We start from the raw sequence: 26,463 nt of genomic DNA, 5'->3' as shown, positions 1-26,463 counted from the left end.
CTGTTTTAGGTCTTGACCTGCTTTCCCTCTCATGATTAGAGTCAAGAAAAGGGTGCTTGTCTAGGGAAAAAGCCTACTGGTATGCCTTAAGTTGAGGGGAAAAAACCACCCAATTTCATATGTGATCAAGACTAATTTAACAGGGTATAAGTAGCTACAGGGATATACAACCAAAGTCCTAACTAATAGCAAGCATAAGTGTTGGCTGGGGTGATAAATACTCCTGGGGCATCTACTGGGACTGGTAATAATTGCTGCAGGCAGCTGGCCAAGGACCGGATCCCCGTCCTCCTCTCTCTTCTGGAAACCTGCGTAAGTGGCAATAACGTAAAGTGGCTATCTGACAATTCCTGCCACCCATTTCTGCCTGCATTCCTGATTAACTCATATTACTAAAAAACCTACTTTTGCTGAGGTCAAGTATGATTTTAGTTACTCATAATGATCAAGAACTATATTTATATGCTAATTATAACTACTCCTAAAATCAAAATGCATGTAATTTACCTCCTTCGCATAAGACTGTATCACTCCAGCTGCTTCTATTTTCCTTTTGCATCTCTGTTTAACAGTTATACTATTATTATCCAAATCTTGCATGAGTTTAAAGAAAGCCAATTCATTAAATAACACTTCAGATATCTCTACAAGAAGATCTTCTCCACAATCTTTCAGTTTTCTGCCAGCAAATTTTGCCAGTGAATCCTGTTCAAAGATAAACCAAATAGCTTTAAAGATTACAGTAAACTTCAACTGTCGGTAAAGCAATACAAACAATTAACAAGTTTAAATTATAATACTCACCAATGAAAAAACAATATTATTTTTAGTATTGAAAAACTTAAAACTAATGGCTAAGACAGGCTAAGAAAAGATATATTAATATTACTAAAAATATGACTAAGTGGGAATCTTGCTGGTCCTGCTTACAGAGTATACAAAAGAACACATGGTTCCATAGCTTTAGTCCCTATGTAATATAACTGCCAGCCACAAATATGTAAGATAAGGGATTCCTATTCTCAAAAGAGGTCCCACACAGTACCAGAGGATATACATATAAACCACAGTGAAAAGCTGAAGTGCCATGAGAGAAGAAAATACCATTAGAATACTTTTCAAGTTTTCCCCTTTATGTAAGGCAGCCAATCATTCTAATTTAAATTTTCTCTTCAAAATCAGTCTAAAAGTAAACTTTAGTTCTATTTAAGCTGAAATATAGCATCACCAAATGAACAAGTCTGCCATATTCTACACAGTTTTTACAAAACCGCTTTTATTTTTCTTTCTTCCTAAAAATATGGACTATGCTATTTAGAAAACAGGCAAACAACTATAATGCTCAGTGCCCCCTCCCTTCCAAAAAACTACCTTATCTAGCACAGTGATGGAGAGAAGTACAAACCCTGGGTCCTTCATGAAAAAAAATGCACTGAATAGCTTTTGTAAGAGAAAAAGTAGAAGACAGTAATTTAATCTCTAGCTCAAGGAGAATTTTCAACTCTGGGCAAGATTTAGTAAACTAACTTTTATTCTTCATGTAGGTCTCCTTGCAAAAAAAATTAGGAATAAGAAGAAAAGCAGTCAGATTTTCTTAGACTTAGGAAAAAAAACCTTATGTGCAAATTAATATATGGAATCTTCCCACAATTGTAACAGTAGACAAACTGAGGAAGGGCTGCATGGATCCTGATTAACAAAAACATTTAAAGTATCAATAGTTTCTCTTTCAACCTGACTCTAAAATGGAGTTCTTTCTTTCTGTAGGAATAAGTTACCTAGTTAAATTTATAAAAATACATTTATCTAGGGCTTCCCTGGTGGCGCAGTGGTTGAGAGTCCGCCTGCCGATGCAGGGGACACGGGTTCGTGCCCCGGTCTGGGAGGATCCCACATGCCGCGGAGCGGCTGGGCCCGTAAGCCATGGCCGCTGGGCCTGCGCGTCCGGAGCCTGTGCTCCGCAACGGGAGAGGCCACAACAGTGAGAGGCCCGCATACCGCAAAAAAAAAAAAAAAAAAAAAATACATTTATCTAAAAATTATCCTAAACATTTTTAAACAATGCATAACACCACAGATGTCTTATATTCCTTATGTGTTAGTACAACTAGATTAAATAGAGTCAGAACACTTTAGGATCTATTACTATAGATTTATATAGATTTATATAGATTACTATAGATTTCCTGAAATTTATACTTCAGTCTTATTAAAAACAAAATGAAAAATTATAGTGATGGAAAAACACACCAACCTAGGGTTTTTAAAAATTTGATGGACAAAGTGAAAATACTATCTCTAAAACCAATTTAAACTAAACACAGAATAGGAAGCAAGGAAAAATTTTACAGGAAAATTCTGTAATACAGATGAGAAGAAAAACCTATTTTCTAGTTTGGAGCAATAATACACATCACTGAACTATCTCCATGGGAAAACATACCGGTGACTTTAACTGTCAAGGTGTTTCTTATATGCAGTAATTATGGTACCCCTACTCGTTAACATAGGCTTCTCACCCTTGGCACTGTTAACATTCCACACGGTGCTGCTACCAGCCCCTCCCTGCCTGTTGGCCTGAGGACACTGCTAAATGTCTCCTGGGAGGCAAAACTGCCCCCAGTTACAAACCACTAACCGTCACATAATTTAAAGTTACTGTACAGCCTAAGAAGTCTCTACAATCAAAAGCTAGCTTCCGGCTTCTACAATTTCCCAGATTGGTAAAAAAAATTATTTTAGAAAATACCATGGAATACTTTTTAAACAATTCAAACTTGAAATGCTCTTACTGGGTAGGAGAAAAATCAAAACAAAATTTTATTAGAGTTGGGACAGGCCTTAGAGATAATAAAGTTAAATGAAGACACAGGCCCTAATCCAACTTTTTTTAAACTAAGTAAGCAATAACCTAAGAAGTATTAAAATGTCATCCCAAATGGATGCTAGAATGAATATCTACTTGAATAAACTGTGTAATGCCAGAAAATGGTGGGAAAAAAAAATCCTAACCGCATGGTACTTATTGAAGTCATACAAGTACAAACTCTTACCTGTAATATACTTCCAAGTTGCTTATGAAAGAACTTCACAAACTCTTTGCTCTCATCGTTTTGCTGGGTAAGAGTCAAAACCATGCGTCTTACTGAGGTTAGAAGTTGAGAAGAGCATACTTCATCCATGTGCTCCTGAGAAAAGTCCTAGTTGGTTAGGATATAACTTATCTTACTTAAAAAATATTAATCCACATAATATGACATTGTATTTTTTTTGCATAAGCTCTTCAGCTTTTAGATGCACACTTGGAAACTTCGTTCATAAGAATAGCCTAACTCCCCCCTACGCACATTAAAAGGTTTGCAAATTTTGATTCACTATAGCAGATAATAGCCAGTAAAAGAAACTGGCTGATTCAACATTTTCCATCACTTCCTTTCTGTACTTTAAGGAACTACTCATGCCATGGTTTCCATAGTGCCTGTATTCCTATTTGCAGTTCAGTTCATTTCAACTACTCTCACAACCACACTTCACCTTCCACCCAACTTCCTCTGTGTTATCTTCTAACTTTTCTAAGCCTTGGCCCTGCTGACATCCTGTGCATTGTAGGATATTTAGCAGCCCTCTGGCCTCTACCCACTAGAAGCTAATGGCACCCTCCACTCTCCCAAGTTCTGACAACTAAAAAACATACCCAGACATCATACAATGTTATTAGGGTCAAAATCACACCCAGTTGAGAACTACTGTCCTTTCTTAACAAGCCCCTTTGGGCAACTCTCTTCATCACCTTAATCTTCCTTTGGAAGCATGCGCAAGCTACATAATAATCCAAACCAGAGTTAACTTTCTGAGGTGAGTCCATAAAACATCCTTATCAAGTAACCTCAAGGTTCTGATCCTCTTTCTGCCACTAAACTCATTTGGGCAGGTCCTCTAACCTTGACTCAGGTTAAGTTTGTGGGGTTTTTTTCCCTTCCATTAAACGTGTGGCCAAAGGTGGCCAAACTAGACGATGTCTAAGATCCCTTAAATCTGAGGATTGAAGCCCATTTTAAAAAAAATTCATGTGTCAAGGCAGGCAATTAAAAAAAAGACAACAGTCCGTGTCTTCAAGGAATCAAATACCAGTGGAGGAGTCGGATCATGAGTACATCAATCACTACAAGCTACACGCTATCCAGTAGGTGATACTTTTAAACTGCAGGGACTGTTTCTTACTCATCACCTAGCACAGTTGCTAGCTCACAGGAGATACTCATTACTTGCTGAATAAATAAGGATCATAAAAGAAGCATACACTAGGTGCCCTAAGGAGCTGTGGTAGCTTATCAGAGCTCTGAAGAAAGGTCAGTCAGGCAGAAAAGAGTGACAGCATTTTATATTTTCAATGATGACTAGTTGCACAAAGGGCTGACATATGAAAAAGAAATGGCAGGTATAGGAAATGTTGAGTAGTTTGAAATGAGTATTTATCTAGATGGAGAGCAGTGAGAGATGAAGCTGGGAAACTAAACCACATGCAGTGGTGAAATCTCTCAACTTCAAAGATATGAATTAAGGTTATGCTATTGGAGAGAAGGAAGTAAAACTAACTGCTCTTAGGGGCAAAATCAATTTTTAAAAACATCAATTTTTGACTCACAGGTGATAAGAGGGTAAGAGAAAGTTAGGAAGTCTAGCTTAGGTGACTGGGTGTAAGGCTGACACTAACAAAGAAGTTCTATAATCTTACCCAAAAAGTCAAGATTTGAAGTGAAATGAGACATCATAAAATAGTTAAAATCAGACCATTAGTCCTACCCATTTTGTTGGCCTCAGAAATTGTCTGAAATGCTAAATTTAGTAGGGGATCCTTATGAAAGGATATAACTTAACCAGACACAAAATTGTAAATGCAATAAAATTTCCTGAGATGGTCGCATTCCCTACACATAAAGCTAAATCATTTATATTTTTTAACACTTAGAAAATAACTGTACATACCAAATAAATATCACTACCAATATACCTAATTTAACCAAAAAGCCATGTTTAAAAGTGTTTATTGAATTACAATAAAACAAAAACCTAAAAGAAAAAAGGTAATGCTTTGTTGTCTATGCCTAAGATAGAAGCAAGCAATAACCTGAATAGTTTGTCAATTTACTTTAGGGAATGGTTTCAAACTCTTAAATGAATATCTACCTATCCATCTATAAGAATATATACATATTCTTATAATTTATAGGAATATAAATATGTGAGGGGGTGAATACATATTTTAATAAATGCACAGGAATAACGGATGAAACTGATGTATTTGTCTTATCTCCTCAGATTCCCTTCATCTAGTCTCTCAAGTCCTTCTTGAGTGAAAATACTAAGAAATCGAGAAAGACATTATTCTAGTGGGGAAATACAGGCAAAAAATTGTGATACTTTGTCATAAGTGCTGAAATAAGAATAGGTACCAAGTATCCCAGAAGCAGCTACGAGAAGGAGAAATCCTGCCTGAAAGTACATGCTAACATACTTCAGCTGGGTCCTCAAGGGTGTGACTGCCAGAGGAAGGGTGAAGGGCACTGGAGGCAAAGGAAGTAACCTGGGCAAGGTGCCTTTTTGAACAATGTCAAGTAGGATACAAGGTATGCGGGAAGGAACAGTTATGAGGCTGGGACCAGGCTACAGAAGTTTTATGAGCAATGCTGAATCTGATCTGGATTCTATAGGCCAACTGTTTTCAAACTATATTTCAAAGTACACTTGATCAGTTTGAAAACCACAGTCAAGGTTTGGTGGATCCATTCACTTACTAATTCATTAAGTATTTACTGAGTACTTACTACCTGCATGTACTATACTTGGCACTGGTAAGACAGTGACCACAACAGTTTAACATCTCTGATGTAAATCTTCCATTACTTCATGGAGCTTACATGTAACAAGAGAGAAAGACAAAACAAATAAGCAAATACTAGATAGGTTATAAGGTGACAAGCACTATGAAGATACAGAAAAGCAGATAAGGAGTAGGGGAGATCTGCTCACCCAATAAGTAACACTTGATTAAAGCCTTGAGGGTTCAAAGGAAAAAGCCATGCAGGTATGTGAAGGAAGAGCATTCCAGGTAGAAGTATCAGCAAGTGCCAAGGCCTTAAAAATGCTAGCATCGCTAGCAGGAGAGTTGAAAGATTAGAAGAGGAAGCAGAGACAGAAAGAACCATTTGGAGCTGCTGTGGGTGCCCAGGAAAAGGCTAAGTTTTCCACTTTTCACATGGAATAATTTGGGCATAGACAGATGGATCCTCTCTATCCTCTTGGCTTTCCCATCCCTTCAGGGAAAGCAGTTTCTCTAATTGCCTTTTCAAGGATCTCTCTTCTCTTAAAATATTCTAAAGAAAGCAATTACTTCCACCGAGGGAAGAAATGTAAGTGTATGGAAACAACCTTCTGTTGTCAACATCTTACACACTGGCAAGTACAAGCAGCTTGTAAGAAACGAGCCCAATGACAACATATTTTGTAGTTTCCCACATCTGAATGAAAAGACCGTCTTTTCATTTCTAATTTTTTAAATTTCCATTTTAAATGAGAATGTAAAAGGGGCCATCTCAGAAAGAAGCCCTGGCTTGCACGCTTCTTTCTCTCCCCTTTTCACTGTCATTAAACAAAATTAATGGTACTGCTTACTATTCTCACTGTTACTAGGAATATAAATTGTTAACCTTTCTGAGGGACAATGCACATTAGGCCCCAAAGCCTTAAAAATATTCATACCCTTAAAGTTCGAAATTCTATGTCTAAGAATTATTTCTGAGGAAATAAAAATGGGATGTGTATTTAAATTTAGCTAAATCATTTAAGTATTGTTCATAATAGTGAGAAAGAAACCAGAATAAACATAAATGTTTAACAACAGGAACTGACAAAACAACAGGGAATTCTGTTCTATGAATACTCAGCCCTCACAGCAGCAATCAACATAGTTCACTGCTGGCAGTCCTACTTAGTCAACTCTGGCTCTTCCTCTTTTGCATTTTTACATGTTTGATCACCTGATCCCGGGCCCCAGTTCTAGGCCACCTTCTCTTATCTAGTGCTGGGCTTTAGGTACCCCTACCTACTGTTAGTAGGACCGGATTTCCAAAATATATCCCAACTGTCTACTTCTCCCCATCTTTAGTACCACACCCTTGTCTAAGCCATTATCATTTCTCACCTGTCTCATTGTTCTTCTGACCCCTATATTTAATTCTCCATAAACAAACCAGACTTTGTTTCTCTCTTACCTAAAACCTTCTAGGAGTTCCCCTTTGAACTTCGAACAAAATCCAAACTCCTAACCATACCTATGATGTTCTATGTAGCCTATGATGTTCTCTGTAAACCCCTTCTCCAACATCATCTCACACAAATTTCCTACAGCCACATGGTCCTTCATCCAGTTCCTTAACATGCCAAGCCAGCTCCTACTTCAAGGCCTTCCTCCGTCTGGCATGATCTTGCCTTAAGCTGGCTCCTTATGCACAACCCTGCTTAGATATCCCCTCTTTAAAAAGCCTTCCCTGATCATCCAATCAAAAACAGACACCATCACGTCGCCATATTTTAATTCTCTGCATGGCATGTATGACTACCTGATATATATCTACTTATATGTTTTATATTTACTTGTTTTTTTAATCCATATTCTCATCTTAGCATGTAAGCTCCATGTTAGCCAAGGTCTTGACTTCTTCACTACTATATGCCAGGTTTTGTGGACAAAGTAGGCATCTTACAAATATTTTTGAATGAATAATGAATCAACAGTGTGTAACCATTAAAACATACGCTGTAGAAGACAGCAATTCAGAAAGATGTTTATATTATTAATATCTGAAAAAAGCAGAATGCACCAATATATGGACAAAATATTACAAAAAGGTTGACAAAATATTGACAGGAGCTATCTCTGAGTGACAAAATTATGGGTGATTTTTAGTTTTCTCTTTTGTTTACCTATTTTCTTAATTTATTACAATGGAGTCTTTGGTATGAATTTTAAAAATAAATACAGAACAGTTTATTTATTTTTAAGAAATAACTGCTTACCTTCAAAAAGGGAATGACTTCTTTCATAATTGCTTTAATTTGCCGGTCCAGTTGCTGTGTATCAATTCTAGGACATGGGACAGTAGAAACTTCACTTACAGGTTGCTGTGAACTATGATTTTCAATAATAGGAGTTTCCGCTTTAAAAAAGAAAATGCTGTATTAGCAAAATAAAGTCTATGATGTTATATGTATACACTTACACAAAATTCTAAAGAATATTAAACTCTGATGATTTTATGCTAAAATAACACAATGGAACAGCCATGTAGTTCTAGTACCCCTGATAATTAAAAGAAAAGTGGTCCCAAAAAATCCCCATTAGGGCTTCCCTGGTGGCGCAGTGGTTGAGAGTCCGCCTGACGATGCAGGTGACGCAAGTCCGTGCCCTGGTCCGGGAGGATCCCACATGCCGCGGAGCGGCTGGACCCGTGAGCCATGGCCGCTGAGCCTGCGCGTCCGGAGCCTGTGCTCCGCAACGGGAGAGGCCACAACAGTGAGAGGCCCACGTACCGCAAAAAAAAAAAAAAAAAAAATCCCCATTCCACATCACGTGGGGCTCTTAATTTTTTATATATGGAGCAATGAGTCTTACTTTTAATCAATTCAAGAACACACCTTCTAAACTATCAACCGTAGTCGGGGCAGCAGCACCATCCTCATCCTCAATAATCCTGCAGGTGCATCTGACATCTGTGTTACTTTCAGCCTCAGTCTTCATACGCTCATATTCTCTCATTCTGGCTAATGCTTGATCTAAGTGAATCACAGTGTTACCTGCATATGGAACAGAAATATTTCTAGAGGATATAAAAGCAAACTTTTTCATGTATTCCATAAAATTTATTAATAATGTCTGAACATAGGGAAGAAAAACTAGCTTAACAAGTTCCAGATACTGTACTATTTGGGTACTTGGCATACATTATCACATTTACTTAATCCTTAAAATAACCCCATAAAGTAGATGATAGTACCCTCACTTTCACAGAACTTAAGTGACTGCCCAAGGTTTCACAGCCAGTTAAATACAGAATCAAGAATTGGAACCCAGGTCTCTCAGACTCTCAAGTCCATACATTACTTCACATGAACAGTACAACACAAACTAATTCCAAAATGTCATACAAATTCTGATGTAAATAATCCAACCTAATACAAGTAATTAAGGTAGGGAAAAGACCTAAGAATGAGATTTCCCAATTCTTCTTTGTCCACTTCAGACAAAGCTAGTGGTGAAGGATTGTGAATAAACAATCAGCTAATGAAACTTAACAGGTAGGATTCAAAATCTCTTGGCAACTCAGAAAGTGCGGACAATTAAGGGAGAGAGGGTTGGCTAGAGTGATTTTTCTCTCTGAGATGAGCTCAGTACAGACTTGACAGGTATTTAATCAGAGGGAGCTAGGGCCTAGAGTCCTCGTAGTTAGGGTAAGGCAAAAGGAAAACTTACTGCTTACTAAAAGGTAGGTACCTAATGATAAAGCAGGGCTTGGCCCTTTTCTTTGTAGTGGAAAAGCCCTTTGAAATCATCTAAATCTTGTTCTCATCATATAAACAAACACTAGAATTACAGAACATTAGAGATTATTCTATCAACTAAGTGCCCCGGAAGTCTGAATGATTGAATACTTGGGTATAGTCTGATGTGCTACAGTCTGGAAAATGAATCAGGCACCTGGGCATCTTTCTTTTCTCTAATTTCCTTTCCAAATTTAGGACTTGGGTTTTTTTCTCTCTGACCTATGCAACCCTCTAAGCTTTTGTTTTACTACTGATGTAAAAACATGCAATGTGCCATGCCTCAGAGTTACCTGGGTTTCCCACTATAAATTATATATGCTAAGAAATTTCAGTTCTTACCCAGATTATGAAGTTAACATTTTTATTGAAGACGTGATTGGATGAGGCATTGCTACCTCTGAGTTTTTCCTATTAATTAACTGGAGGATCTTAAAGGATGACCTTTAAGGGAAAGGAAATTAACATTCTCTGAACCTCTATTAGGCATGCTAAAGAGTTCTGTGTATCTTTCACAAGAACATAAGCATGGTAAACAGGACCCCATTTCCTTAGTATATGCAGAGAGTCAGAAAGGTTAGATGATTTGCCCAAAGTCAAAAGTTAACAATTCTTGAATTTAGACTGATGGATGGATAGACTTTTAAGTCCACATTCTTTCCACCACATCTTGCCTTTCTAGACTTTTGTTTCCTTATCAATGCCATTCAAAGACTATATTAAAGTCGTGTTCTAAGATTATAAAAATTTTGCTTACCCAGATCATCTGTTGCAAAAGGCTCAAAATTTGAAGATACGGACATGACACTAGCATTATCAGCATCATTTTGCTCACTTACTTTATGTGTTTCTCTCTCAAGGTTCTTCTCAAAAGTTTCCTAAGTTATAGTTTAAAAAAACAAATAAAAGTCACTAATATTTCTTTTAAAATTTTATGATTAATATTAAAAATTTAACATAGAAACTAAGTATTTGCATAAAACACTTAAAACTGTGATATAATGAAAGTTATAAAAAGTTGAATACAGAGTCACCGATAATATTAAAATATTAACCTTGCAGAACACTTTGTCATTATGGAGATGAAACTACACAGGGCCAGCTACTAATTAAATTCTAACTTGGAAAAGGTAACATCATTTCTACACCATCAGAGAAACTCTACCTTCGAACTCTAACAATGCCTAGTACCTCACTATGACATCTGGTTGTCTCAGAAGAAAAGCATGACAACATCCTTCATGTCTTTAAAATTAACTTTATTGAAATATAATGTACATACAACAATGCACCCATTAAGTGTACACTTTGATGAGTTTTGAAAGCTATATGCACCAATGCAACCATCTTTCCTGAATATAAAGACCATTTCCACCAGCCCAGAGAGTTCCTTTGTCTCCTCTACACCTCACTCATATGCTTTCTATTACCACAGAGTAGTTTTGCTGGTTCTAGAGCTTGATATAAAATGGAACCACTCATTATATACTCTTCGGTGTCTGGCTTCTTTCACTCAGTACGTTTCTGAAATTAATCCATGTTGTTGTGTGTTTCAGAAGTTCATTATTTTTTAATGGCTGAAATAGTATTCCATTGTATGGATATACCACCGTTTGTTTATCCACTTATCTGCTGATGTTCCAGTTTGAGGCTATCATGACTAAAGATCCTATGAACATTAGTGTACAAGTACTTGTGGACATGTTTTCATTTCTCTTGGATGAGTACCTAGAAGAGAAATTGCTGGGTCACATGCCAAGTTTATGTTTAACTTTATAAGAAACTGCCAAACTGCTTTCCAAAGCGGCTGTACAATTTTTACAATCCTACAAGCAGTGTGAGTTCCAACTGCTCCAAATTCACACCAATATTTCTTACTGTCAATCTTTTAAATTTCAGCCTTTCTAGTGGATGTGAGGTAATACCTCATGTAGTTCTGATTTGCACACTGGTCATTTATATATCTTCTTTTGTGAAACACATGTTCAAATCTCTTGCCCATTTTTTTTGAGTTGATTTCTTACAATTGAGTTGTAAAAGTTCCTTATATAGTCAGGATTTGTCTTTTACACAGTCATTTGCCAGATATATGTACTGAGGTTGTTTTCTCCTAATGGTATCTTTTGAAAAGCAGAAAGATTTTATTTTTATGAAGGCTGATTTATAAATTTTTTTCTTTTTATATTTAGTGCTGTGTCCTACGAAATCTCTGCTTATGTCAAAATCATGACGATTTTCTTTTCTTTTAGAAGTTTTATAGTTTTAACTTTTCCAGGACTGTAAGTAGTTTCAAATTAATTTTTGTGTATAGTGTGATTAGGAGAGAGCCTCAATTATATTTTGACTGTAACTCATTTCACAATTGTGTTCTTTGCTAGTTACTGATCTTTTAAAAGTTTTCTCTTAAATTATGAAATGAAAGGTTGTCCCTGATTAAAGGAAATGCAGGCATTAGGGAACATGTTTTAAGAAATGGAACCATTTTGCTACTCCTTTAAGTAAGACTTGAAGGTAGAAGTGCCTTTGCCATTTTATAGCACCCAGGAGTAGAAGATGCAAATTGTTTCTTCCTCTTCCTAAGTCCCAATTCCTCAACCTCCTTGACTGTAATCCCCAGATGTCTACTTTAATTCTCTTTCATGGCATGAAGACTTTTACACGCTCTGAAAGGTATGTGTAAAAGCTCCATAAATGGAACTCAAAGGACCTTGGCCTAGAAACATGGAGAATGAGACTCTATATCCATCCAGTATGGTAACCACTAGCCATGCAGCTATTTAAATAAAATTTAAAATTTAGTTCCTCAATTCCATTAGTCACATTTCAAGTGCTCAATAGCCACATGTGGCTAATGGGTACTGTATTAGACAATAAAGATATAAGACATCTCCATCACTGTAGAAAGTTCTACTGGATAGCACTGCTCTAGAGCTGCTAAGACACCTACTTATAAAGTATTACTGTATCTTTAAATTTTAACTTTAAAACCTTGTCAGGTTAACTTTATCATAAGTTGTAGCTCAATTTTCAAAATCTACTGTTGATGATGCAAACCAACGGGCTCAAATCCTTTAAAATAATTGGAAGTAATGCCGCCTATCTGAAATTTGGATAAAAAGAAAGGCACTGGAGTTAAGGCTATAAAATTACTAAAAAAGATTTCTAAGAACAGACACTCTTCATGCTCCCTCAGTAAGTTATTTCAATACCTAATCAACTTAAATGTAACCTAGTATCTCCTATTTTTTATGTATACAGCTGGACCACTTTTCCTTTCCCACAAAAAAAGAGAACACAATTTTCAATTAGTTAAAATAACAATCAATCCCAGGTAGCAATTAGTTACATTAACTTGTATTTGCTATTATAAAGTCAATCAAAACCATGTAGTTTTTGCACACAGGTTTATATTCATAGTAGTATAGGAGTTGGAGCCTAGTGAGGAAAAGTTTTAAGCAGAAAAGATGACTTGGGGAAGTACTATTTTAAATAGGAGTAAAATAAAAGAGCAAAAATTGAGAAAAAGTCCTCAATAATTGTAAGGAAATTACTGTACATGAAGAAGAGAAGATGATCTTTTGAGAAAACACTATCTTTTCAGGAAAAAAAGTATGTTATCATATTAACAATGGGCAGAAACACAGTAATATGCTTCCAACTCTATACCTATAGCAGGTATTTGCTAATCAATTATGGCACTCTTATCCATGAATATCCAGGTGCTGAAGTTGGTATAAAAAAGAATGTACTTGTTATCCCAGGACCACATATAATCTTTTACAACAGAATCAGGGTCTGAACCTTTAAATAGGTGATTTCAAATGCCTAGTTCATCTCCTCAGTATCCTTGTAGTTTGCCATACAGTCATCCAATTCACTATGTGTGAGGTAGGTGTTATTTGGAGGACATAGTTTATTGAAAATATACATTTTCCTCACCACTCTTTTCCATTTCCAGGCCCTTTTTACTTTACTCAAAAATTTCCTCATCAGTTTTAATATATTAAATTACATTTTCTTCCAGGCTTTCTTTAGTCTAGGCTTCTCTTCTAACTCAAAGACTAACTCAATTTATCTTGTATTTACTCAAGGGTTCTTTGATCTAACTGCTGTCTGGTTTACTCAATGTCTTGAACAAAGACAACAATTTTTACTGAGAGTCTATTATGACTTAACTCCTATGTTGGACAAAAGAGATATAAATACGGTTATTTTAGACCTTATAACCTATCATTAGTTTTTGGTTTTTGACTGCTGTCATATTGTGACTGAAGTTTATACCTCATCTCAAAATAAAGCAATACATTACACTCAGCTTTTTAAAAAAGCTAAAAACCAAATATATTAGGTATACTCACAATTTATTAATAACCTACTTAACTTTCGTTAGCTGCAGACTGAAATTATGTCTACATTTCATTAATCATTATCAGCTTACATCATCAGTAGTAGCAAGGCTTTCACTGGGAGTAAGTTCTGAGTTTGATGGTATCCAAGGACCAGAATTCACTGACTTTACGTTTTCCCCTTCTTTTTCATGGTTCTCAGAAATATGTCTGGATACTATGTCCTAAATAAGAAAATAAGATAGCTATGAAAAACATTTGTGTTTAATCACAAAATTAAAAGTAGAAGCAGATACCAGAACAAATGCAATACTCCTGACCTCAAAGGTTAACGATGAGGAAGACATAACATTTAGGATAAAACACTAAAAAATTGCTCAGAAAAAGACTTTATCTAAATCTACTTAAGCTACGTAAGATTATTAAAATGGCATGGAAATACATAAAAAAACAGATCAAAATACTTATGGAACAAGGACATACTTCAGTATGGTTACTAAGAAAGTAAGCAGAGAGAATGGTGAAAAATGGCAATACCAGAAAGCGTAGGGGAAAAAATGTTAGGTACTAGATACCTGCAATGCATATAAAGCCCTCTGTCTCAAATAGTCTGTATTCAGTAGCTGAAGTTCATGGAAGAGTTCAATAAGAAAATGTGGACGAGATTCATTTTGAGAAATCAACGTAGCTACTTCAGAATAAATGGTATCCCGCAAAGCTTCAAACATGGAAAAATCACTCCCGGTTTCTGGAAGATATAAAAGATCAGGAAGTTAATATTGATGAAATACATTCCTGACTATTTCTTTTAACTTGCAACATTACTCTGACCTTTAAATTACTTAAAACACAATTCTATTTCAGAGCTTTTAAAGTAGAATAAAAATCTTAAAATTACCAAGAAAAAAATAATCTTAAAAATATCAAGGTATACACTAAATATTTACTAGAGAAATAACATTACTTAGCATTACTTAGAGCAAAGTTATTTCTCAATGGAAAATTTTACACATTTTATAGGAATAATCAGTGGAAATCTTTCAGCACTTGAATGAAATAAGCAAATTGCAAACAATTTTCTTTTTTGGCTAATATGAATTTTTTTACAAAAAAGGAAATTCGTTTATTTTGTTAATGTTGAGAACAAACTAAATGCTGCCAAGGAAACATACTATTTTAAGGCTTATCTAGTTAGGTCTACTGATTCTCAAATCTCCACAATCATGCTGTATTGATGAAAAACTGAATTTGTAACTATAACAAAACAGGTCAATTTTACTACAGTGTCTTACTGACATACTCATTTTAAGTTGGAGCAAGCAGTGAGGCTAATGAAGTTTTCAGTTTCACAGAATCTAGGCATCACTCTATTATTTAACAACAATTCTGCTACATATATTTGTTTATAGCAAAGAATTACCACCCTTAAAGGTATCCACTCATACCTTTACTTTTAAGAGCACAAATCAGGAACTGTTCCCATTTTGAGTTCTCTAAGAAAAAAAAAATGTCCCAGTGTTCTTCTAGCTATCAAATTCTGTAAACCTTCTAGAGTAATAGTAGAACCACAAGCAGCTAAATATTCAAGTTCTACAAAAATCAGTGATAAGTTCTCAAGAAAGGGAATTTGAAATGTTGAGTGTTTTAATATATTGTGCTTTCAAATAAACATGCAAAGATCATTAAGATTTTAAAAATTCACTTTTTGCAAGAGAGAAATTTTTAAAATGCAAAGCACATGTGGTTTAATGAAAAAACTTTCCATTAATTTACTAGGCAAATTAACATCCTCAGGCCTCAATTTCCGCAAGTATAAAATAATAAGGGTAATAAATATGCAACTTCCCTATCTTGCCTCAGACATTTATGAGTATAAAATGAAATGATATACTAAAACTCTCTTAGTAGTTTTTAAATGTTCAAATGTGCTATGTTACTATAAAAATATTTATTATGAGCAGGAACCAGAACTATCTCTGTAGGAAATCTCTATTTATAGGAAAAATCCAGGTAAGAAGATGGGATATCATACAAACTTTCCCAATTTATACACTATATTGTAGTTTGATCAGTTGTTTTAGAAAAGGTTTTTTATTTTAAAGATATAAGAAAAAAGCATATTTAATTACCTCTGTATGTGATAAAATTATCACTCTAAATTATATATCAGTAAAGATTAAATTATTCCCAAATAATGAATTATGCCAAACATATGCTTCATCCCTCCCACATACAACAGAAAAGTGGAAAGTTTTTGCCAGTTTCTCCTCCTGGACTAAAATGCATTAGGTTAGGCTAGAAAAATCCTTGGTCTCAGCCAGATTTCTCTGACTCCATCTTGTTTTTATCCTACTTTCAGAGTTCTTTTCTTTAGGAAATACCACTGATACATTTAGCTTCCTCCATGCTAGGTCCTTGGGTTTTTTTTGTTTTCTTTAAATTCCCCTAGAGGTTCCCCCAGCTTTTCTTTTTTACTCATGTATAGCACAGGAGGCATTAAAGAATATTTACAATTCTAAATCATACAGAACCATGTCTAAAAAAAATTCATAGCTTAAGGACAAAAATAGCATTCTGCAATTTTCCATGATCTTTATTTATCATGGTCTTTGCATGTCATAGCTGTTTTTGTTCAACGGTTTATTTTTTTACACATGTTGACTGGTAAGGAAAAATAAGAACTACAACAGAAGTCATACACAATACTTAACACTGTAAATCAGAGCTAAGAATAAAAGTAACTATATTTTTGTTTCCAAAAAATATTAATGCTCGTAAGCATTTAAAGAATACAAGAAAAATAACTTCAAATAAAACATTAAATTATAAAAACGTTTTCTATTACCTACATGAATGTGTTGGTTATGTTACATACACTAATACACCAATTTTACCAACCAAGTAAAGAATTATAAATGAAAACCTTCAGAATTTAGTAAGTATGAATTCTTTCTCTTTTACCAGCCAAATAACACGTACACACTAAACTAAATCTAAAAAAATAATTAGAACAATAAAACTAAGGATTTTTAGAACCAATGGAAGAATTAACAAAACGTGGACACCAAAACTAAGCAGATTGTTACCTGGCGCTTCACTGCATGCATTTCTGTTAGACTGCTGTAGTATTCTCCTAGCATGTGCTGTAGGAAAGGGCAGACATAAGGATGAACATAAAATGTGTATGAATAGTAAAGACAGGGTCTATAACATGAATAAATGAAGGAAAAAAAGAAATAAGCAAATTTCTTTAAAATCGTTTGCCTGAACTGAAATGTTATCACAAGGTATGGTTTATGTTCTGTTTAAAAATAATCTCTCTTCAGGGAAAATATCAAAAGATCTGCTATGAACTTGTGTTGATGTGACTGATGATGACTATCATAATAAACTTCTACCATTCACTCTTAGAAGCATACACATCAAAGGGAGCCCCCCACAACCCCCGAGGGAGAAGAGGACTGTATATAGTTCAATACTAGCAGCCGTATATGCTACAATCTAATGATCATATAACAAAAACTACTCTTACGTGCTATAAAGAATTTCAGGGTAATGGTTAAAACTATAACTAAGTTTTTTTAGAAAAGAGGAATATTTATATTATTCAAACAGTTTTTTAGTTCACCAAAATTTGATGGTTATATGTTTCTAAGTGACAGTAATAAGATCTGAAGTACTATGACCAACTATCAATTATTTAGGTAACTGACATCTAAGTTATTAAGCCTATCAATTTAGTGCCTTTCTCCAACCTCCACCCAACTGTTTACTGTTTGAAGACATCGGTATTTGATAAAGATAGTGAAAGGAGATGGAAACTACAAAACTTTGGTAAAATGCTAGGGTCGGAACAATAGAATTGATATGTTTGACAAAAGGATCTTGGACTTAACAGGAGACCAGGATTGAAACTTCAGCTCTACCATTTGCTAGCAATAGGACCTTGAGGAGGTCATTTCAAAATATGAATAAATGTGATGTTTCTTTTCTGATTACAAAAGTAATAAATACTCATTATAAATTTTAGAAAATACAGAGGAGTTTAAAGATAGTAAAACCACTATTAACATTTTCTTCCAGCATTTTTTTTTTTTTTTTTTTTGCTGTATGCAGGCCTCTCACTGTTGTGGCCTCTCCCGTTGTGGAGCACAGGCTCAGGATGTGCAGGCTCAGCGGCCATGGCTCACGGGCCCAGCCGCTCCGCGGCACGTGGGATGTTCCCGGACCGGGGCACGAACCCGTGTCCCCTGCATCGGCAGGCGGACTCTCAACAACTGCGCCACCAGGGAAGCCCCTTCCAGCATTTTTTTAATCCAGATTTTTGTTTAAAATAATTGGAATCATAATGTTCAGTGAACACCTAAATCCCAATTTCTTCTTTTCACTTTTGTTTCCTTAGGATGGATGCCTACAAGTACTGGGTTAAGGGCATGACTTTTTTCCCAAAAGACTGTTCCAGTTTATATTACTGGTCCTTTATGAGCACTGGGGAAAAACAGGCACCCCCTCTGATCATGTTTCCTCATCTGCAAAATGAAAATAAAATGAATTCAAAGGATTATGAGGCTCAAATGAGATGAGTAATTTGTCTAGTTTGTAAACAGTAAAGCACACTACAAATGGTAGCTACTATTATCATGTTCACCAAGGGTCTACTGACAACTGAAAATTTAGAGTCTATATTTACTGCCTCCCTCTCCATACTTCTTTGAGATGTACTTATTCTCTATAAATCAGGGACGTGCCAGTACGTACTTAAACTAAAATGGCGGCAAATACTTATGACTCCATTCATTCAATAAACACTCACTGAGTGCCTACCATGTGTCAGGTTCCATGCTAACATTTAAGATACAAATATGAAAAAATATTATCTACTGCCAAAGAACTCAAAAAGGTGATACAGACACTTAAACAAGTAAATACTACATAATGTGATACAGGCAACGAAAGAGGTTTACACAGGCTATGACAGAAAAACAAAAGGGAGAAACGGTAACCTCTCCCAGCTTGGATTTGGATACAATTCCAGAGTTGCAGAATTAAGATTTTATTTAAGAGCCAGCAGAGAAAAAGGCTTACAAAGAGCAAAAAGGACTTGAGGCAGGAAAGACAACTGCTGAGGTAAGACAACTGCTGAGGTGGCTATGGGAAAACTTCAGTTCAGTGCCACTGAAAGAGTCAAGTTCAAGGCATAAGGTGTGAGAAATGAGTCTGGAGAAGCAGGAAGGAATCAAATCTCTGCTGGTCAGATATGTTACATTGAGGCATCTGGACTTTCTCCCGCAGGAACGGTGAAGGCCAAAGATTTTAAGCAGGGGAACGATGTGATTTTATATCCAACTCTTATTCAGATAATACTTTCAGAATTTCAAATTAGGAGTACCAAATTAATGTCAACTATACTTGTTCATTCAGAATTTTATCAAAATGCATCAAAAGATAGTATCACAATAACAATAAAATATATTTCCAGTTTACACTTCTTGGTATCAAGAACTGTGCACTGTAAACTCTACTATAAAACCTTTCACATGATAGAAAAGTGTGATAGATGAATTTTAAGCTTGTTTTAATATAGCTTTTCAAATCTAAGGTGAAGAAGTCCTTAAATTAAAACAAACCAAAAAAGAACATACCTGAAGATATTTCTGTAGACCTACTATATCTTAGTACTTTTTCCAGCTGCTCATGATTCTTTCTGCTGAATACTTTTGCTTGAACAGGCTCTTCAGTCTGGGCTGAATGTCTGTTCCTACTTTTGCAAGATTCACATGTGCTAGACATACTGGCACTTTCATACCCTTGAGTAAAAAAAGTGACAACTGTTATCACTTGCAACTAACTCAAACTGAAAGGGAAATGGATTTCCATAGTGAAACAGTACAGGTCACTCACTTTAGAATGCTGTGAAGGCCTGGTATAACTAGAAATCAAAATAGTAAATAGTATGTTTCGGAAAAATCTTTGCGATAACCTTTGGAGGCATAGGATAACAGTAATAAATTCTAACACTTCATTGTCCTTCGATATTCATCTCAATGAATACATCCCAACTCAAACTACATGGTAGACCTTATATAACCCAAATTCTCCACTAGACTCCAAGCTAACAATTTTTCAGTATTAGGAAATACAAGAAAGAATCACATCTAATCTATATATGTCCATGATAGAAAGAAGAATAAGGGGCATTAATCAGATGTCTGCTTTTGTATACCTTTTGTTTAATATGACTTGGTATAAAGCCTTCCCCACCCATAGATTATACATATATTCTATTAACTCTTCTGAGTTTTGGTATTAATCTTTTTTTCAGTTACTTTTCAGCATCTAGCACAAGGTAGGAATTCAACTTTATTTTGTTCCACATGTATAGTTGGTTACACCTACCCTTTTCCCACTAAATTAAAATGCAACCTTGGTCAATATATTAAATCTCCACATTTACTGGGTTTTATTTCTGGGCATTCCATCTGTTTAACTTATTCCAATGCCACAGAAGTTATACACTATGTTTAAACACCTGGTAAGACAAGTCCTATCTAGCTTCTTTTCTTAGCTATTTTTGGACACTGGTCCTTCCAAAGAAGTTTTGAGATCTTTTTCCGCCAATTTCAAAAACAATCCATGAGGATTCAAAATAGAAACACATTAAAAGTATTTATTAATTTGAGGAGAATTTATTTATTTTTAAATATTTACTTATATATTTATTTGGCTATGCCAGGTCTTAGCTGCAGCACGGGGGGATTGTTGTTGCAGCGTGTGGAATCTTTAGTTGCAATTTTATACATTCTAACTTAAGAACATAGTTATGCTTTTATATTTGCTTAATCTTGTTTCATGTTCTTCAAAAAAAATTTTATAGATCTCGTACATTTCTTGTTAAATTGATTCCTAAGGCTTTTTTGTCCCAGTAGCTTTGGATACTACTATGAAAAGAATACTTCCTGCCACTTCCATTTCTACTGGGTATTACTATGATAGAGAAAAATATTTACACACTTATTTCATAATCTTATTTCATAATTACTTTACTAACTTAGCTAACTTAGGTAGCTATTTTCCAGTGTCTCTCAGGCTAGCTTAGAAAATATACAAAATTTGTTTCCCTCCTTTCCAAATATTTATTCCAATCATTTAATCTTGTCATAATACTTTCCAACCAATGCTAAATAATGATGGTGGTAGAGAGGGAATCCCTGTTAATTCCTAATTTTGATAGAGATATCTCTGGAGTATTTTCATTTACCATAGTGCTTGTAAGTGGCATCAGCTAACAGCCTTTATTATATTTAAATAACTGCCTCCCTTTCTAGGTGCATTTTCATTAGGAATGACTTAAAATTTTATCTAACCTACCACTATGATGACATGACTTCTGTCCTGTAATGTGGTTGATATAATCAATTATGTTGACAGATTTCCAGAAAATAAATCACAATTACATTTCTGTAATAAACCCTGTTGACAAGTCTAATATTCTTTTCATATACTGGCAGGTTAAATTTGCTAGTATTTTACTTTTGAATTTACATTAATAGCTGAGATTAAACTACTGCTTTCTTTACTGAACTGTTACCTCTCCTTTTCACCTTCCCTTATATAAAGGTCTCTATCTGATTCATATGTTGTCTCTATAGTTTTCTTCAGATAGGATACACCAGTATCTTCTTTCAGCTTGACAGGTGAAGAGTCTCTTGTCCGACAGTAGGATTCTTGAGTTGTAGTCCCTTTTTGTCCACGAATGGATGTCATTTCACTTCTACTTTTTTAGGTTTTAAGTAAGACTGCCTGATGTCAGTTTGTTTTTTTCATCATATGTAACTTGTTCTTCCAACCTGGAAGCTTAGAGGATTTTTACTTTTTCCTCGGAATCCAGGAACTGTATCAGTCTATACACAGGGGAGAAGGGGTGTGTACTTTTTCTCCCTTCCTCCTGGCTGGGCAACAGTCAACTATTTTGATCTGCGGTCTCGAGTCTTTCTTCATTAAAGATTCCCCTTTATTATTTGTTGAATTACTGCCTCTCCACCTTTTTTTTTTCTCCTTTAGAACTCCTTGTATATCAGATCTCCAAGATTTGTCCTTAAGCCTCTAATCATTTCCCTCTTTATCTCTTAGTACTTTTTGCTCTGTGTAATGACATAGTTCTTCCCTTTAATTTTCTAGGCCAGTAATTTGGAACTTAATAGCATTTGTCCTCTTTTTCAAATAATCTAAACATTAAATGAGAAAATCATTTTTTCTAGTTCTAAAGAATTTATGTTATAATTCAATCTGCTTTTTAAAAATAATTCAATCTGCTTAAGTATTCTTATAATTTTGCTCAAGTGAGTATTTCCTTTGATAATTCTGTTTTTACTAGATTTTACCTGTTCTAGTGGTCTGCTTCTATGACTTCTCTCTGGCTGCTGGTCCTTTTTATGTGCACTGTTATGCTCACTGGGTTAGCCCCGACTCTTATCTACCCTTCAGGCTGGACCCGACTGCTGGGCAGCTTTAATGGCAGCATGCTGGCAGTGCTTGGGAGCCTCATGCCCGTGGTGAAGCAATGGTCTGGCTGGCAAGCTGTCAGCCTCCCATCAAGACAATGAAGAAAGAAGCCTCTCGATCCCTCAGGCTCCTCAGCTGCAAAGGTAAATGCTTTACCGTGTTCAGGGTAGAGGATGCCGCCTCTTTTTTCAGTGACACCTTTTCCCATTAGTACTTTGAAGTGGCAAAAGACTGCTACTCTTGGAAGGGAGGGAAGCGCCCTCCCTGTGGAAGGAGGGGTTGCATGGATCTCCTCCAACCAAGCTTTCTCTAAGAACCACAGGGCTCTGATTTTTGCTCACTCTCTGAAAGAGCCTGCAGAACTTAAGGCCTTGCTGCTTATCTCTCTAGATCACAACGGCTGCTCTGTTAATAATAAATTAGTTCCCAATACACTGTCAAATTATTCTCTGTGATATCCTATCTGGATTCAACTTCCCTTTCTTTCTCTAAGGCCATCATTCAAGTTAGGACTTCAGCATCTCATGTACAGGTTCCTGATTTCTTTGTTGGTCTCTCAGACTCTCAAGCCACTCTCATTCATTCTGCATGAAACTTACCAGAAAAAGAGCCCTGTTGGTTACTTTGGACTATTACATAAAAAGCAATAAAAGGTATGATTGCCAAGAGTAATATGTAAAATGATATAAATGGTAGTACTATTGCTTATTTAATTAACAACAAACATAGCTCTGAAGAAAATTAAGTATGTTATTCTAACAAGAACATTTATATAAACGAAATTAAGCTTCTAACTGCTGTTACTGAATCATGTGAAAAGTGCTGAATGGATTCTAATCAAAATTAAAATATATATTATGTAGCATACATAAAATTCTCTTTAGGGAGCCCCAGTAGTGAGGGGGAAAAAAAAATCAGTCACCCTCCAAAAGAGCTAAGACTGTGAAGAGAAGCATGCTATAATTTTTAAGATGCTATAAAAAGAGGGAAAAAAAAAAAAACCCATGGTTTTATATGAGTCCCAATTTTAAAATATCAAGGGCGAAATTTCCAAAGTTAAGGTACTACTGTTGATTAGTTTCTCTTTGGGGCACTTTAATAGTAATCCTCCAGGGAAAGTAGAAGATTTAATGAAAGTCAGTAATACTTCAGAGTAGCACTGGCCAGGCCAGCTGATATAACAACAGCAACAACGACATATGTTGGTCATTATTATAAGGGGTTATCTCCTGTTTTTCTCAGCACGAGTGGCTGAAAGAGCTAGAAGGAAACAGTATTTCTAGTTGTGTCTCCATTACAGGGAAACAGCTCAGCCACAGCACTCTGGAGACCTTCCATGTACCTACACAGGCCACATCGGGAAGGACTGAACCGTCGCTGAATCTAAGTCTTGGCGGAAGGCCTTATGATTTTCCTCTCTTTCCCCTGAAAGGCTATCATGAGAGAACTTCTCATCTCCTCCTGGGCTCTGATGAAAACATGAGACCGGTTCGCCTCACCCCCTGAGGGTACATCTCCATTCTCTACTGTGGCTTAGCTACAGCACAGCATTGGCTCCTAGGCTACAGGGTGTCCCACCACTCATGATGCAACTATCATCTGGCCCCTTCTGTTTCAGCGTCGCCCTTGTGGTGAGTGGAATAAGGGACACAGGGAGCTGGCACCTTTGGCTACCCTTCCTTTCTCTGACTTCATTAAATAATAAACTCTGAATCTAAAATGGGCCACATCTGTCGGGGCTTATCTTGCCTAATGCTAGACATCCGTTTTATCTCAATCTTCATTAGTGAGCAAGAAGAGTGGGGGAAGAAAGAAACGAAAAGATTCAGGGCTGGGTGGAACCCAGAAGTCAGTATACTAACAGTCTCATCCAATTTCCCAAGACAAGAATGAAGACCATCTAGACTATATGCTTCTGCTCCTCTCTAATACCATCAAAAGAGGAAATGGGTCTGGCAGAGTGTAGCCAAATTATGGGTCTGTTAACCAAGATATATGTCTGATAACTCAAGTACCCAGCAAGGCAAGTCATGCTCAACTCATAAAGTCTGAATGTGAACTGAAGCTTAAAAGATAATTAGCACATAATTTGTAAAAATCTTACTTTGCATGCAATAATATGTATCTTTACATATAAAGACCTTCTAAAGATTACCATCATTGGTATATTACCATCATGTAAAACAAACTTAAATGAAGATCTAGCATGCTACTTCTGAAGGACTGTCAACATGCGCAAAAAACAAAGAAACAGCTCAAATTTGGAACAGTGTAACTGGCTGTACTGTATCTTTTAAGACAGCAGCTTAAGTCCCACTGTGCTGGCCTATCTGTCATATCCTACTTCCCTCCCCAGTTCTCTCATCTTCTCCTCTGGCTTCACCCTGACTCTGTATTACTTTTCCTACTGTTACGACAATTTGGAATGCTCTCCAATCTTCCCTCCATCGACCTCCATTCCTACTTCCTTTAAGACAGAGTAAACATTCTCTCTTCTAAGAAATCATGGCTATTCCTATCCCACAAAGAGAACAAATGCAACATAAGGTAGTGGTCTAGCTCAGCACTTCTCAGACTTCAACGTGCATAATTCGTATGAAAACATCGGGAATCTTGCTAATATGCAAACTGAAAGACAATGCGTACTGATTCAGTTGGTATGAGGTGGGGCCCAAGAGTCCGCATTTCTAATACGCTCCCAGATGATGTGGATGCTGCCTGTCCATGGTTCACATTCTGCATAGCAAGGACTTAGCTCATGTGATTTTGCTACATATTACTTTGACTCTGCATGTATTAGTTCGGTTCTGCTATCGGGTCTTTTACCTTTGTGTGGGCACCTTAAAGTGGGGCTCCCACTAACAGATGGTCTTAAAGCCCCCCTGAACAAATGTGAATGTGCATCCTTGGCAAGTATCTTTATACTTAAGTATGAGAAAAGAGAGCAGATGGATCACAATGTCAATCTTTGCCTTGAAGTAAAAGAAAAGCTGAATTGTATATCTGGAACCATAATTCTTCAGAATAAAGGGGTTTCAAAAATACAAATACACCAGGACTTCGAGGCTCCGGCAGACATGGCCATATGCTGGCTGAGTGCCCTCTAAGACCCTGCTACTCAAACTGTAGTCCACAGACTGACTACACTGTCAATGCTGATCAACAACGCATGGGAGAACTTGTTAGAAATGAAGACTCCCCAGACTGACGGAATCAGACTCTGACTTTAAGCAAGATTCCCAAAGAGATTTGTATGAAACATTATCAAGTTCAAGACGCACTGCCCTAGCACACTCAAAATAACCAGCTGAATGAGAGAATGCTGGGATAACAAAGGTTAGTTTCTTTCCATTTACTCATATGACAAAAAGCATTTTGTTGGAGCAACTACGTTAATAAGAAGTTCAGAGTTACCCCGAGGGCCTCTCTCAAAATGGTCACTATCTACTTAAATCTTCTCTAGTGGCACCAAGAGTGACCACGGAGAAGGCATCGTAGTTGTATTTGCATTCATTTGAATGGTTTCAGATCACTAATCTACTAAGTAATCAGCTCCTCCCAGACCTACATAACTGAAAAATGATTTCAAGGATGATAATGTTTATGCTGAGAAAAATGTTAGCCCTGTTCACGTTTGCTTGTTTAACCATGAAATCAGATTCTTCACATGGGAGTAGGAGTAGCAGCCCGGGACTTTAGGAAGCATGAGGTACTGAAATGAAAAAAATGCACACGTATTCTTTTTCACATCCATAGTTGTCATCAGATTTTTCAAGGGTTCCATTATCCAAAGATGGCTGAGATGAATGCTGCCAAAGCTTACAAGTGGATTTTTAACTGCAGAGTGTCCCAGGACCTTTACTACACTTATAATGTACTATGAGCTTCCAAGAGAGGAAGTTAGTGGGTGCAGTGAGTTTTCACAATTTTCTGATTATAAGCCTAGAATATTTTGCTCTTAAGCACCAAATACTATCTCCTTGAACGCAGAACAACCTTTCAAGGCCACAGCCAAAAA

General features: G+C 36.1%; 1 protein-coding gene across 21 annotated transcripts in view; it reads right to left on the bottom strand.

Annotated features, from left to right (window-relative positions):
* Positions 1 to 26,463, bottom strand: part of PCM1 (pericentriolar material 1) — a 90,146-nt gene that overhangs the window by 11,619 nt on the left and 52,064 nt on the right. For 7 of the 21 annotated variants that reach the window (XM_081220965.1, XM_081220976.1, XM_081220981.1 and 4 more), the window contains 9 exons: positions 19,586 to 19,750; positions 17,030 to 17,086; positions 14,519 to 14,691; positions 14,036 to 14,167; positions 10,355 to 10,475; positions 8,695 to 8,853; positions 8,077 to 8,216; positions 3,054 to 3,188; positions 508 to 705 (listed from right to left, as the gene is read on the bottom strand). In XM_081220965.1, the coding sequence (XP_081077091.1) occupies positions 508 to 705; positions 3,054 to 3,188; positions 8,077 to 8,216; positions 8,695 to 8,853; positions 10,355 to 10,475; positions 14,036 to 14,167; positions 14,519 to 14,691; positions 17,030 to 17,086; positions 19,586 to 19,750 (1,280 nt within the window). The remainder of the gene's footprint in view (positions 1 to 507; positions 706 to 3,053; positions 3,189 to 8,076; positions 8,217 to 8,694; positions 8,854 to 10,354; positions 10,476 to 14,035; positions 14,168 to 14,518; positions 14,692 to 17,029; positions 17,087 to 19,585; positions 19,751 to 26,463) is intronic. The other 14 variants (XM_081220979.1, XM_081220980.1, XM_081220985.1 and 11 more) reach the window with 3 other exon arrangements.

The sequence above is a fragment of the Mesoplodon bidens genome (genome assembly GCF_964165515.1).
Source record: "Mesoplodon bidens genome assembly, chromosome: 20".
Taxonomy (NCBI): Eukaryota; Metazoa; Chordata; class Mammalia; order Artiodactyla; family Ziphiidae; genus Mesoplodon; species Mesoplodon bidens.
Note: the sequence above shows the minus strand (reverse complement) of the source record. Positions and strands in the feature narration are given on the sequence as shown.